Here is a 17,418-nt window from a genome sequence, read left to right as displayed (position 1 = left end):
TTCAAGACAACCGGGAACTCGGAAATCTCTGACTTCCGACATCAGTGCATTCAAGACAACCGGGAAACTGGGAAATCTCTGACTTACGACATCAGTGCATTCAAGACAACCGGGAACTAGGAAATCTCTGACTTCCGACATCAATGCATTCAAGACAACCGGGAACTAGGAAATCTCTGACTTCCGACATCAGTGCATTCAAGACAACCGGGAACTCGGAAATCTCTGACTTCCGACATCAGTGCATTCAAGACAACCGGGAAACTGGGAAATCTCTGACTTACGACATCAGTGCATTCAAGACAACCGGGAAACTGGGAAATCTCTGACTTACGACATCAGTGCATTCAAGACAACCGGGAAACTAGGGAAAGAAACTAACTCTGACCTGGGAATTAGTTTTTTCTTTCTTCATGGTCATCCAACTCGGAATTCCAACTCAGGAACTCAGGCATCTTTCTAGCGCTCAGACGTTCCGACCTGAAGATCACTGACGTCATGATTTGACTTGTCTTGAAAATCACCATAAAACACCTGGTACCAATTCACCAGCTCATATCTGTGTGAAGCTGGATTCAGTGCTCTTGTCTGCATTAAAACCAATTATCCATCTAGGTTGGATGATGTGACAGGAGAGATGAGGTACACACTGTCGACCATGCCCCGCTGACTTTGAGAAGCTCCGAAGCGACGTGCATCAAGCACACCCATCTCATTAGCGGTGGTGAGATAAGAGACATTAGGTCAGACTAATTTGCAATTGACTGTCATAGCCCCCCACACATTAAAAGTATGTGATGGTGAGTTGAGAAGACAATCAGAAATACTGTTAACACATTTTTTCTTTTTCTACATTTTTTTTCTTTCTATTCTATTGGCTGTTAATTACATCATTATTTTCACATGGTTGGGGTGGCAAGAATTTTCAGAAATTAAAATGGGGGTCGAGGGATAAAAAGTCCTGGTCTAATGGCCATGATAGGAAACAACTGAGGATGGATCAACAACATTGTAGTTACTCTACAATACTAACCTAAATGACAGAGTTTAAATGGCTGTGATAGGAGAACACTGAGGATGGATCAACAACATTGTAGTTACTCTACAATACTAACCTAAATGACAGAGTGAAAAGATGGAAGCCTGTACAGAATACAAATATTACAAAACATGCTTCCTGTTTGCAACAAGGCACTAAAGTGAAACTGGTCAAAAGTCATGCACTATATAGGTCATAGAGTGCCATTTGGGAATCAGATAATATTCCCCGTTCATTCTAGAGAATCCGCAGCAGTCTGCCGTCTCTCCTGCCTCGTCCTCTGTCATGTGTCCCCATAGAGCACCATCTGGTCCTGGGTATCCCTCTATCTCTCTCTGTCTCTCTCTCTCTCTCTCTCTCTCTCTCTCTCTGTCTCTATCTTTCTCTCACATACTTTCCATCCCTCTGCAGCTCTATCTCTCTCTCACACATTCTTTCCAACTCTCTCTTTCTCTGTCTCTCTGTCTTTGCCTTGGCTCCTCTCTAAACTCTGTGAATGATATGAGGCTTTGGGAAGTTATACATGCAAAGGGTGCCCTGGAACCTGAAATGAATGGTATGATACCGATACTAATCCAGATAAATTAATAATAGCAATTTATGGAGTAATTGTGGTTATTGACATTTTTTGTTGTTGTACCAACATAACAGCTCATTGACTTTCTTTAAAAAGGACTTATAGCATTAGATTTAAGAATTCATTAAAACAAGCTCATGCAACTTAACTCCATGAGATTGGAAGGTTGGAAGTTTGATCCCCGGCCATGGCATTCCAAAGACTTTAAGAATGGGACCCAATGCGTCTCTGCTTGGCACTCAGCATTAAGGAGATAGATTTGGGTAAGGCCCTGCAGTAGACTAGTGTCCTGTCCAATGGGTAGGGGGGTGGGGGGGGGGGGACTTGTACAACAAGCTGCTTCACACTACAGAAACAGGAGATAGACTAGTGTCCTGTCTCACACTACAGGAGATAGACGAGCGTCCTGTCTCGCCCTACAGATACAGGAGATAGACTAGCGTCCTGTCTCGCCCTACAGATACAGGAGATAGACTAGCGTCCTGTCTCGCCCTACAGATACAGGAGATAGACTAGCGTCCTGTCTCGCCCTACAGATACAGGAGATAGACTAGCGTCCTGTCTCGCCCTACAGATACAGGAGATAGACTAGCGTCCTGTCTCACCCTACAGATACAGGAGATAGACTAGCGTCCTGTATTTGTACATCAAGCTGCCTCAAGCGCCTATGAGCTGTTCTGGCTACTTATAACAGCAAACTGCTTATTGTCTTTCTAAAATATATATATAAATATATATTTTAGTATATATATATATATATATATATATATATATATATATACCACTATTTAATTTGTTTAAGAATTTATGAAAAAGCTAATGCAAATATCTGTTACTTAAGCCAATATTCTGCTGTCAGTCATATGTGAACCTCCAATACTGAGAAATAGTTTTTTTTGTGAATAAAAGGCAGCATTATGCATCAACACATTAGCATGATAATTGCCGCGGTAACAGTGACTGTGTAATATAAGTATACATTGACTGGCATCCTTATAAAAGAAGAAGAAATCATTATGGCAAGGACTTTGTAAGACCATAATATGCATAATAATGTCAATTTACCTCGCTCACATGATGATTCTGTACTATTTTGAGGGGGATAATGCATACCAGTAGAGGACGGAGAGGGTGAACGAGAGGGGGAGGGAGAGGGAGAGGGTGAAAGAGAGGGGGAGGGAGAGGGAGAGTGTGAAAGAGAGGGGGAGATGGTGAAGGAAGGGGGAGAGGAAGAAGGAGACCGAGAGAGGGAGAAAGAGAGGGAGAGGGAGCGAGGGAGAGGGTGAAGGAAAGGGTGAGGCTGTAGGAGAGGGAGAGGGTGAAGGAGAAGGAGAGGAGGAGAGGATGAAGGAGACGGAGAGAGGGAAGGGGTGACGGAGATGGAGAGATGGTGAAGGAGAGGGAAAGGGTGAAGGAGATGGAGAGATGGTGAAGGAGAGGGAAAGGGTGAAGGAGATGGAGAGATGGTGAAGGAGTGGGAAAGGGTGAAGGAGATGGAGAGATGGTGAAGGAGAGGGAAAGGGTGAAGGAGATGGAGAGGTGGTGAAGGAGAGGGAAAGGGTGAAGGAGATGGAGAGATGGTGAAGGAGAGGGAAAGGGTGAAGGAGATGGAGAGATGGTGAAGGAGAGGGAAAGGGTGAAGGAGATGGAGAGATGGTGAAGGAGAGGGAAAGGGTGAAGGAGATGGAGAGGTGGTGAAGGAGAGGGAAAGGGTGAAGGAGATGGAGAGATGGTGAAGGAGAGGGAAAGGGTGAAGGAGATGGAGAGATGGTGAAGGAGAGGGAAAGGGTGAAGGAGATGGAGAGATGGTGAAGGAGAGGGAAAGGGTGAAGGAGATGGAGAGATGGTGAAGGAGAGGGAGAGGTTGAAGGAGATGGAGAGATGGTGAAGGAGAGGGAGAGGTTGAAGGAGAGAGAGAGGGTGAAGGTCAGGGTGAAGAAAATGAAGAGAGGGTGAAGGAGAGGGACTTATGAACATGTTTTTTTCTCATCTATCTACACACAATACCCCACAATGACAAAGTGAAGAAATGTTTTCAGAAAATGTTGCTAATTTATTGATATTTAAATACAGAAAGATCTAGTTTCCATAAGTATTCATACACCCCCTGAGTCAATACATGTTAGAATCACCTTTGGCAGTGATTACAGGTGTGAATCTTTCTGGGTAAGTCTCTAAGAGCTTTGCTCACCTGGATTGTACAATATTTGCTCATTATTATTTAATAAATTCTTCAAGCCCCGGCAAGTTGGTTGTTGATCATTGCTAGACAGCCATTTCCAAGTCTTGCCATAGATTTACAAGCCGAATTTAAGTCAAAACAATAACGAGGCCACTCATAAACATTCAATGTCGTCTTTGCCTGTGCTTAGATCTATTCCGTTTATTTTTAAACAAACAAAACTCCCTATTCCTTGGCAATGACAAGCATACCTTTAACATGATGCAGCCACCACCATACTTGAACATACAGTTGAAGTCGAAAGTTTGCATACAGTATGAAGAGTGGTACTCAATGATCTTTTGTGTTGGATTTGTCGTACACATAACACGTTGTATTCAGGATATAAAGTGAATTTATTTTGTCAAAAGAAAATCAGTTTTACTTTAGTGCCTTAGTTGCAAACAGGATGCATGTTTTGTAGTATTTGTATTCTGTACAGGCTTTCTTCTTTTCACTCTGTCATTTAGGTTAGTATTGTGGAGTAACTACAATGTTGTTGATCCATCCTCAGTTTTCTCCTATCACAGCCATTAAACTCTGTAACTGTTTTAAAGTCACCATTGGCCTAATGGTGAAATCCATGAGCGCTTTCCTTCCTCTCCGGTAACTAAGTAGTAAGGAAGCCTGTATCTTTGTAGTGACTGGGTGTGTTGATACACCATCCATAGTGTAATTAATAACTTCGTCATGCTCAAAGGGATAGTCAATGTCTGCTTTTTTTTGTTTTTGCCCATCTACCAATACGTGTCCTTCTTTGCAAGGCATTGGAAAACCTCCCTGGATTTACGAGGTTAAAAATGTGTTTGAAATTCACTGCTCAACATACAGATAATTGTATGTGTGGTGTTCAATTATGTTTATTAACACTGTTTTTGCACTCAGTCCATGCAAGTTATTATGTGATTTCTTAAGTACATTTTTAGTCCAGAATTTATTTAGGATTGCCATAACAAACGGATTAAATACTTGATGACTCAAGACATTTCAGCTTTTCATTTTGTAATTCATTTGTAAACATTTTGTAAAAACATAATTTCACGTTGACATTTTGGGGGTATTGTGTGTAGGCCAGTGACCCCCCCCTCCCCCCCAAAAAACAATCTCCATTGAATACATTTTAAATTCAGGTTGTAACACAACAACATGTGGAATAACACAAGAGATGCCATGACTTTGTGAAGTCTCCATATGGTAGGTAGTGAGTCAAACAGGGTGCTGTTAGAAACCTCAATTGTCAGATGAAGAGCTGTTTACCCTATTGTTCTGTTAACGTTGTTCCTGCAGTTATATCTGTTCCAGCATGTACCACTTTCCTGCTACTGTTGTGCATGTATCCTGTACAAACACATGATGTAACTTATCCTCATTCTTATCCCTAGCCAACACAATACACTATGTGTTTTACTTAAACACTAAAACACATAGCCCCTACTCACTATAAAACACATAGCCCCTACTCACTATAAAACACATAGCCCCTACTCACAATACTATAAAACACATAGCCCCTAGTCACTATAAAACACATAGCCCCTACTCACTATAAAACACATAGCCCCTACTCACTATAAAACACATAGCCTCTACTCACTATAAAACACATAGCCCCTACTCACTATAAAACACATAGCCCCTACTCACTACTATAAAACACATAGCCCCTACTCACTATAAAACACATAGCCCCTACTCACTATAAAACACATAGCCCCTACTCACTATAAAACACATAGCCCCTACTCACTATAAAACACATAGCCCCTACTCACTATAAAACACATAGCCCCTACTCACTATAAAACAGATAGCCCCTACTCACAATACTATAAAACACATAGCCCCTACTCACTATAAAACACATAGCCCCTACTCACTATAAAACACATAGCCCCTACTCACTATAAAACACATAGCCCCTACTCACTATAAAACACATAGCCCCTACTCACTTATATAAAACACATAGCCCCTACTCACTATAAAACACATAGCCCCTACTCACTATAAAACACATAGCCCCGAGTCACAATACTATAAAACACATAGCCCCTACTCACTATACAACACATAGCCCCTTCTCACTATAGAACACATAGCCCCTACTCAATACTATAAAACACATAGCCCCTACTCAATACTATAAAACACATAGCCCCTACTCACTATAAAACACATAGCCCCTACTCACTATAAAACACATAGCCCCTAGTCACTATAAAACACATAGCCCCTAGTCACTATAAAACACATAGCCCCTACTCACAATACTATAAAACACATAGCCCCTACTCACTATAAAACACATAGCCCCTACTCACTATAGAACACATAGCCCCTACTCACTATAAAACACATAGCCCCTACTCACTATAAAACACATAGCCCCTACTCACAATTATAAAACACATAGCCCCTACTCACTATAAAACACATAGCCTCTACTCACAATACTATAAAACACATAGCCCCTACTCACTATAAAACACATAGCCTCTACTCACTATAAAACACATAGCCCCTACTCACTATAGAACACATAGCCCCTACTCACTATAAAACACATAGCCCCTACTCAATTATATAAAACACATAGCCCCTACTCACTATAAAACACATAGCCCCTACTCACTATAAAACACATAGCCCCTACTCACAATACTATAAAACACATAGCCCCTAGTCACTATAAAACACATAGCCCCTACTCACTATAAAACACATAGCCCCTACTCACTATAAAACACATAGCCCCTAGTCACAATACTATAAAACACATAGCCCCTACTCACTATAAAACACATAGCCCCTACTCACTATAAAACACATAGCCTCTACTCACTATAAAACACATAGCCCCTACTCACTATAAAGCACATAGCCCCGAGTCACAATACTATAAAACACATAGCCCCTACTCACTATAAAACACATAGCCCCTACTCACTATAAAACACATAGCCCCTACTCACTATAAAACACATAGCCCCGAGTCACAATACTATAAAACACATAGCCCCTACTCACTATACAACACATAGCCCCTTCTCACTATAAAACACATAGCCCCTACTCACTATAAAACACATAGCCCCTACTCACTATAAAACACATAGCCTCTACTCACTATAAAACACATAGCCCCTACTCACTATAGAACACATAGCCCCTACTCACTATAAAACACATAGCCCCTACTCACTATAAAACACATAGCCCCTACTCACTATAAAACACATAGCCCCTACTCACAATACTATAAAACACATAGCCCCTACTCACTATAAAACACATAGCCCCTACTCACTATAAAACACATAGCCTCTACTCACTATAAAACACATAGCCCCTACTCACTATAAAACACATAGCCCCGAGTCACAATACTATAAAACACATAGCCCCTACTCACTATAAAACACATAGCCCCTTCTCACTATAGAACACATAGCCCCTTCTCACTATAGAACACATAGCCCCTACTCACAATACTATAAAACACATAGCCCCTACTCACTATAAAACACATAGCCCCTACTCACTATAAAACACATAGCCTCTACTCACTATAAAACACATAGCCTCTACTCACAATACTATAAAACACATAGCCCCTACTCACTATAAAACACATAGCCTCTACTCACTATAAAACACATAGCCCCTACTCACTATAAAACAGATAGCCCCTACTCACTATAAAACACATAGCCCCTACTCACTATAAAACACATAGCCCCTACTCACTATAAAACACATAGCCCCGAGTCACAATACTATAAAACACATAGCCCCTACTCACTATAAAACACATAGCCCCTACTCACTATAAAACACATAGCCCCTACTCACTATAAAACACATAGCCCCTACTCACTATAAAACACATAGCCCCTACTCACTATAAAACACATAGCCCCTACTCACTATACAACACATAGCCCCTTCTCACTATAGAACACATAGCCCCTACTCAATACTATAAAACACATAGCCCCTACTCAATACTATAAAACACATAGCCCCTACTCACAATACTATAAAACACATAGCCCCTACTCACAATACTATAAAACACATAGCCCCTACTCACTATAAAACACATAGCCCCTACTCACTATAAAACACATAGCCCCTACTCACTATAAAACACATAGCCCCTACTCACTATAAAACACATAGCCCCGAGTCACAATACTATAAAACACATAGCCCCTACTCACTATACAACACATAGCCCCTTCTCACTATAGAACACATAGCCCCTACTCAATACTATAAAACACATAGCCCCTACTCACAATACTATAAAACACATAGCCCCTACTCACTATAAAACACATAGCCCCTACTCACTATAAAACACATAGCCCCTACTCACTATAAAACACATAGCCCCTACTCACTATAAAACACATAGCCCCTACTCACTATAAAACACATAGCCCCTACTCACAATACTATAAAACACATAGCCCCTACTCACTATAAAACACATAGCCTCTACTCAATATAAAAGACATAGCCCCTACTCACTATAGAACACATAGCCCCTACTCACTATAAAACACATAGCCCCTACTCAATTATATAAAACACATAGCCCCTACTCACTATAAAACACATAGCCCCTACTCACTATAAAACACATAGCCCCTACTCACTATAAAACACATAGCCCCTACTCACAATACTATAAAACACATAGCCCCTAGTCACTATAAAACACGTAGCCCCTACTCACTATAAAACACATAGCCCCTACTCACTATAAAACACATAGCCCCTAGTCACAATACTATAAAACACATAGCCCCTACTCACTATAAAACACATAGCCCCTACTCACTATAAAACACATAGCCTCTACTCACTATAAAACACATAGCCCCTACTCACTATAAAGCACATAGCCCCGAGTCACAATACTATAAAACACATAGCCCCTACTCACTATACAACACATAGCCCCTTCTCACTATAGAACACATAGCCCCTACTCAATACTATAAAACACATAGCCCCTACTCACAATACTATAAAACACATAGCCCCTACTCACTATAAAACACATAGCCCCTACTCACAATACTATAAAACACATAGCCCCTACTCACTATAGAACACATAGCCCCTACTCACTATAAAACACATAGCCCCTACTCACTATAAAACACATAGCCCCTATTCACTATAGAACACATAGCCCCTACTCACTATAAAACACATAGCCTCTACTCAATATAAAAGACATAGCCCCTACTCACTATAGAACACATAGCCCCTACTCACTATAAAACACATAGCCCCTACTCAATTATATAAAACACATAGCCCCTACTCACTATAAAACACATAGCCCCTACTCACTATAAAACACATAGCCCCTACTCACAATACTATAAAACACATAGCCCCTAGTCACTATAAAACACATAGCCCCTACTCACTATAAAACACATAGCCCCTAGTCACAATACTATAAAACACATAGCCCCTACTCACTATAAAACACATAGCCCCTACTCACTATAAAACACATAGCCTCTACTCACTATAAAACACATAGCCCCTACTCACTATAAAACACATAGCCCCGAGTCACAATACTATAAAACACATAGCCCCTACTCACTATAAAACACATAGCCCCTACTCACTATAAAACACATAGCCCCTACTCACTATAAAACACATAGCCCCTAGTCACAATACTATAAAACACATAGCCCCTACTCACTATACAACACATAGCCCCTTCTCACTATAAAACACATAGCCCCTACTCACTATAAAACACATAGCCCCTACTCACTAATAAACACATAGCCTCTACTCACTATAAAACACATAGCCCCTACTCACTATAGAACACATAGCCCCTACTCACTATAGAACACATAGCCCCTACTCACTATAAAACACATAGCCCCTACTCAATTATATAAAACACATAGCCCCTACTCACTATAAAACACATAGCCCCTACTCACTATAAAACACATAGCCCCTACTCACAATACTATAAAACACATAGCCCCTACTCACTATAAAACACATAGCCCCTACTCACTATAAAACACATAGCCCCTACTCACTATAAAACACATAGCCCCTACTCACTATAAAACACATAGCCCCGAGTCACAATACTATAAAACACATAGCCCCTACTCACTATAAAACACATAGCCCCTACTCACTATAAAACACATAGCCCCTACTCACTATAAAACACATAGCCCTAACTCACTATAAAACACATAGCCCCTACTCACTATAAAAAACATAGCCCCTACTCACTATAAAACACATAGCCCCGAGTCACAATACTATAAAACACATAGCCCCTACTCACTATAAAACACATAGCCCCTACTCACTATAAAACACATAGCCCCTACTCACTAATAAACACATAGCCTCTACTCACTATAAAACACATAGCCCCTACTCACTATAGAACACATAGCCCCTACTCACTATAAAACACATAGCCCCTACTCAATTATATAAAACACATAGCCCCTACTCACTATAAAACACATAGCCCCTACTCACTATAAAACACATAGCCCCTACTCACAATACTATAAAACACATAGCCCCTAGTCACTATAAAACACATAGCCCCTACTCACTATAAAACACATAGCCCCTACTCACTATAAAACACATAGCCCCTACTCACTATAAAACACATAGCCCCTACTCACAATACTATAAAACACATAGCCCCTACTCACTATAAAACACATAGCCCCTACTCACTATAAAACACATAGCCCCTACTCACTATAAAACACATAGCCCTAACTCACTATAAAACACATAGCCCCTACTCACTATAAAAAACATAGCCCCTACTCACTATAAAACACATAGCCCCTACTCACAATACTATAAAACACATAGCCCCTACTCACTATAAAACACATAGCCCCTACTCACTATAAAACACATAGCCCCTACTCACTATAAAACACATAGCCCCTACTCACTATAAAACACATAGCCCCTACTCACTATAAAACACATAGCCCCGAGTCACAATACTATAAAACACATAGCCCCTACTCACTATACAACACATAGCCCCTTCTCACTATAGAACACATAGCCCCTACTCAATACTATAAAACACATAGCCCCTACTCAATACTATAAAACACATAGCCCCTACTCACTATAGAACACATAGCCCCTACTCACTATAGAACACATAGCCCCGAGTCACAATACTATAAAACACATAGCCCCTACTCACTATAAAACACATAGCCCCTACTCAATTATATAAAACACATAGCCCCTACTCACTATAAAACACATAGCCCCTACTCACTATAAAACACATAGCCCCTACTCACAATACTATAAAACACATAGCCCTAGTCACTATAAAACACAATGCCCCTACTCACTATAAAACACATAGCCCCTACTCACTATAAAACACATAGCCTCTACTCACTATAAAACACATAGCCCCTACTCACAATACTATAAAACACATAGCCCCTAGTCACTATAGAACACATAGCCCCTACTCACTATAAAACACATAGCCCCTACTCACTATAAAACACATAGCCCCTACTCACTATAAAAAACATAGCCCCTACTCACTATAAAACACATAGCCCCTAGTCACAATACTATAAAACACATAGCCCCTACTCACTATAAAACACATAGCCCCTACTCACTATAAAACACATAGCCCCTACTCACTATAAAACACATAGCCCCGAGTCACAATACTATAAAACACATAGCCCCTACTCACTATAAAACACATAGCCCCTACTCACTATAAAACACATAGCCCCTACTCACTATAAAACACATAGCCCCGAGTCACAATACTATAAAACACATAGCCCCTACTCACTATACAACACATAGCCCCTTCTCACTATAGAACACATAGCCCCTACTCAATACTATAAAACACATAGCCCCTACTCACTATAAAACACATAGCCCCTACTCACTATAAAACACATAGCCCCTACTCACTATAAAACACATAGCCCCGAGTCACAATACTATAAAACACATAGCCCCTACTCACTATACAACACATAGCCCCTACTCACTATAGAACACATAGCCCCTTCTCACTATAGAACACATAGCCCCTACTCAATACTATAAAACACATAGCCCCTACTCACTATAAAACACATAGCCCCTACTCACTATAAAACACATAGCCCCTACTCACTATAAAACACATAGCCCCTAGTCACTATAAAACACATAGCCCCTACTCACAATACTATAAAACACATAGCCCCTACTCACTATAAAACACATAGCCCCTACTCACAATACTATAAAACACATAGCCCCTACTCACTATAAAACACATAGCCCCTACTCACTATAAAACACATAGCCCCTACTCACTATAAAACACATAGCCCCTACTCACTATAAAACACATAGCCCCTACTCACTATAAAACACATAGCCCCGAGTCACAATACTATAAAACACATAGCCCCTACTCACTATAAAACACATAGCCCCTACTCACTATAAAACACATAGCCCCTACTCACTATAAAACACATAGCCCCGAGTCACAATACTATAAAACACATAGCCCCTACTCACTATACAACACATAGCCCCTTCTCACTATAGAACACATAGCCCCTTCTCACTATAGAACACATAGCCCCTACTCACTATAGAACACATAGCCCCTTCTCACTATAGAACACATAGCCCCTACTCACTATAGAACACATAGCCCCTACTCAATACTATAAAACACATAGCCCCTACTCAATACTATAAAACACATAGCCCCTACTCACTATACTATAAAACACATAGCCCCTAGTCACTATAAAACACATAGCCCCTACTCACAATACTATAAAACACATAGCCCCTACTCACTATAAAACACATAGCCCCTAGTCACTATAAAACACATAGCCCCTAGTCACTATAAAACACATAGCCCCTACTCACTATAAAACACATAGCCCCTAGTCACTATAAAACACATAGCCCCTACTCACAATACTATAAAACACATAGCCCCTACTCACTATACTATAAAACACATAGCCCCTACTCACTATAAAACACATAGCCCCTACTCACTATAAAACACATAGCCTCTACTCACTATAAAACACATAGCCCCTACTCACTATAGAACACATAGCCCCTACTCACTATAAAACACATAGCCCCTACTCAATTATATAAAACACATAGCCCCTACTCACTATAAAACACATAGCCCCTACTCACTATAAAACACATAGCCCCTACTCACAATACTATAAAACACATAGCCCCTACTCACTATAAAACACATAGCCCCTACTCACTATAAAACACATAGCCCCTACTCACTATAAAACACATAGCCCCTACTCACTATAAAACACATAGCCCCTAGTCACTATAAAACACATAGCCCCTACTCACTATAAAACACATAGCCCCTACTCACTATAAAACACATAGCCCCTACTCACTATAAAACACATAGCCCCTACTCAATTATATAAAACACATAGCCCCTACTCACTATAAAACACATAGCCCCTACTCACTATAAAACACATAGCCCCTACTCACTATAAAACACATAGCCCCTACTCACAATACTATAAAACACATAGCCCCTACTCACTATAAAACACATAGCCCCTACTCACTATAAAACACATAGCCCCTACTCACTATAAAACACATAGCCCCTACTCACTATAAAACACATAGCCCCTACTCACAATACTATAAAACACATAGCCCCTACTCACTATAAAACACATAGCCCCTACTCACTATAAAACACATAGCCCCTACTCACTATAAAACACATAGCCTCTACTCACTATAAAACACATAGCCCCTACTCACTATAAAACACATAGCCCCGAGTCACAATACTATAAAACACATAGCCCCGAGTCACAATACTATAAAACACATAGCCCCTAGTCACTATAAAACACATAGCCCCTACTCACTATAAAACACATAGCCCCTACTCACTATAAAACACATAGCCCCTAGTCACTATAAAACACATAGCCCCTACTCAATTATATAAAACACATAGCCCCTACTCACTATAAAACACATAGCCCCTACTCACTATAAAACACATAGCCCCTACTCACAATACTATAAAACACATAGCCCCTAGTCACTATAAAACACATAGCCCCTACTCACTATAAAACACATAGCCCCTACTCACTATAAAACACATAGCCCCTACTCACTATAAAACACATAGCCCCTAGTCACTATAAAACACATAGCCCCTACTCACTATAAAACACATAGCCCCTACTCACTATAAAACACATAGCCCCTACTCACTATAAAACACATAGCCCCTACTCACTATAAAACACATAGCCCCTACTCACTATAAAACACATAGCCCCTAGTCACAATACTATAAAACACATAGCCCCTACTCACTATAAAACACATAGCCCCTACTCACTATAAAACACATAGCCCCTACTCACTATAAAACACATAGCCCCTACTCACTATAAAACACATAGCCCCTACTCACTATAAAACACATAGCCCCTACTCACTATAAAACACATAGCCCCTAGTCACAATACTATAAAACACATAGCCCCTACTCACTATAAAACACATAGACCCTACTCACTATAAAACACATAGCCCCTACTCACTATAAAACACATAGCCCCTACTCACTATAAAACACATAGCCCCGAGTCACAATACTATAAAACACATAGCCCCTACTCACTATAAAACACATAGCCCCTACTCACTATAAAACACATAGCCCCTACTCACTATAAAACACATAGCCCCGAGTCACAATACTATAAAGCACATAGCCCCTACTCACTATAAAACACATAGCCCCTACTCACTATAAAACACATAGCCCCTACTCAATACTATAAAACACATAGCCCCTACTCAATGCTATAAAACACATAGCCCCTACTCACTATAAAACACATAGCCCCTAGTCACAATACTATAAAACACATAGCCCCTACTCACTATAAAACACATAGCCCCTAGTCACTATAAAACACATAGCCCCTACTCACAATACTATAAAACACATAGCCCCTACTCACTATAAAACACATAGCCCCGAGTCACAATACTATAAAACACATAGCCCCTACTCACTATAAAACACATAGCCCCTACTCACTATAAAACACATAGCCCCAGGCTATGAAGAAATAAGAACATCTCTGTACCATTATAGCTACTGTATTTGAAAAACATATTTTTCTTATCTCCTCTCCAGGTCCGGCAGCAAAGAAGAAATATGTGAGCTACAATGACATTGTGATCTAAGAGCCGTCATCAGAGAGAAGGGCAGGCTTGTTGGAGATGCTTTGTCTCCTGCCCCCCCTGCCCAATTGGCAACATAAAGGAAATCCAAACTATTTTTATGTCCATGCTGCTTTACTGCCCACTCACACCCCGGTACCCGCGAAACCACCCGGAACCACCCGGAACCCTGGAACTCCAGAACAACACAGTGACAATGGGTGGGTTCTGGGTTCTAGAGCTTTCCTTTCAACCAGAGGATTCTGTCTGTTTTTTTTTCATGGTTAAGATGGAATGGAAAAGCTTTAAGAAACATTTTAAGAAAATCAAGAGGGACATTTCTGATGGGAGCAAAATAATTTACTAAATAATTTGTTTTGTTAAATGATTTCAGAGAAGAAAAAAAAGAAGCAGAGAACTGGTTTGGACAAAACCCCTGTGTTCCTCCTCAGGATTAGAGTGGATCTCTGCAGACCCCTCAGAGCTGGCCCCCCACTCCCTAGAGGTGTGTCTCTACAGGTACGCTGGCTGTAGCAGGAGGACTACCTGTACTGGAGGACTCACCTGTACTGGAGGACTCACCTTTACTTGACCTGCCTGTACCTGCCATGGGGCTGTTTCTTGTCCTTTAATGTCCTTCCAAATTGCAAGTTTTCCAAAATTCCTGTCGAAAAAAGTTTGTGGTTCTTTTGGCCTCTCCGTTACATTTGTTGTAGATTTTTTTAAAGATCTCAATGTATTTCTTCTTTGCTGCTTGGATGCACATTCAATTAAAGCCATATTCTTGTCTCTGAGATGTCAAGTATTTTTTCACGTTTTCGATTTTGGCTGTATGTGGGTCGACAAGAAAGACATACAGTATCTGAGTTTTACATTCCCTTATATATGTGTGTGGGAAGTTTTCTACAGACATGTTTTCGGTATGTTGAATGGGTACAGTACATTGACCATCGACTGTGTTTTCAGTATTTTGAACGGGTACAGTTCATTTGACCATCTATTGTGTTTTTTAAAGTGACTAAAAGAAAGCTCCAGCGCCCAGTCCAGTCAAGGCTTTATTAGCTTGATATAAAAACTAGAATGACTCCAGTGGTTTTCAGATTTAAAACGGTTTCTGTCCCCCGTGTAGAAGTTGTCGATGCATGCCTGCTATGTTTGATGTTAAGATTAAGTAAAAAAAAATCTAAATAAACAAAAAAAAAAGATGGAGATTTCACAACACGCGATTCACTAGCCTTGCTTTTAACGGCATTCCAAGATTACTATTGTTATTCATATTGTTATTATATTTTTTATTTTTTGGGGGGTTGGCATCTTCTCGCTGAAGTTAGAATATGGCTTTAATTTCGTCTTGGATTTTTCTTAACGCCCTGCAACTATGGAAAAATTGTGGGGAAAAATAACATGAATATATATTTAAAAACAAAACACACAAAATAAAAATAAAAACAAGTCTGTTTTTATACTGTTTGTACTAAGTATATTCATGTTGCCCTTGCTGCTTATGTGCCAATGTTGTGTGAGATTTAAAAAAAAAAAATATATATATATATGTTTGACCACTCATGCAACTTTTATGTGGTGTTGTCCAAGAATGTATCAACATGAAATAAAACCATTTGGTAATTTTTTAGTTTTTTTTTTATATTCCCTGAAAACAGCTTATAGTACATGTATTTCTTTGAGGACAAAGCATTTCATCACTATGTGCTGACATTCATAATCAATAATAATTATTAGAGGTTTTGGAGTAAGGTGTTCATTACCCATACAGGGGTTTGTCCCTGTTCTTTTATGGAGAAAATGATTCCATTCTTCACACAATCCAACCAGCAACTCAATGCAATCTCCTACCTATAGGTACTTGATTAAACGTTATCACTGTATAGTTTAATAATAATGCCTCAAGGGTGGATTGTCTGACTGCAAAGTAATTGTTTACATCATAAGTAGCTCGACTCCTGTGCCAGTCTGCATATAAAAAAAAAAAAAAACGTAAAGTTTTACATAAAACGTAAAGTTTTAACTTCAGGGATCATTTCTCCAAACTGAATAGTATAAGCGAGTTGCTTGAGGATTCTTAAATGGAAAAGACATTTTTATGAAACAAACAAAAAAGAGAACATTAAGCTTCTGAAGATTATGTTGTACTATACTCTTTCAAAATAAAAAAGTTAAATGTTAGGCGTAAGGTAAAAGCAAGACACATAGCTTGTTAGAACTTCAGGAATTCGTTTTTACTTGAGAATT

General features: G+C 39.8%; 1 protein-coding gene across 1 annotated transcript in view; it reads left to right on the top strand.

The window, feature by feature from the left end:
- Window positions 1-16,371, top strand: part of LOC106566206 (metabotropic glutamate receptor 7) — a 396,414-nt gene extending 380,043 nt beyond the window's left edge. Inside the window, exon 11 of the mRNA XM_045691964.1 lies at window positions 15,143-16,371. Within this exon, the coding sequence (XP_045547920.1) occupies window positions 15,143-15,192 (50 nt within the window). The 3' untranslated portion in view covers window positions 15,193-16,371. The remainder of the gene's footprint in view (window positions 1-15,142) is intronic.
- The last annotated feature ends 1,047 nt before the right edge of the window (window positions 16,372-17,418 follow it).

The sequence above is a fragment of the Salmo salar genome, chromosome ssa12, assembly GCF_905237065.1.
Source record: "Salmo salar chromosome ssa12, Ssal_v3.1, whole genome shotgun sequence".
Lineage (NCBI taxonomy): Eukaryota > Metazoa > Chordata > Actinopteri > Salmoniformes > Salmonidae > Salmo > Salmo salar.
Note: the sequence above shows the minus strand (reverse complement) of the source record. Positions and strands in the feature narration are given on the sequence as shown.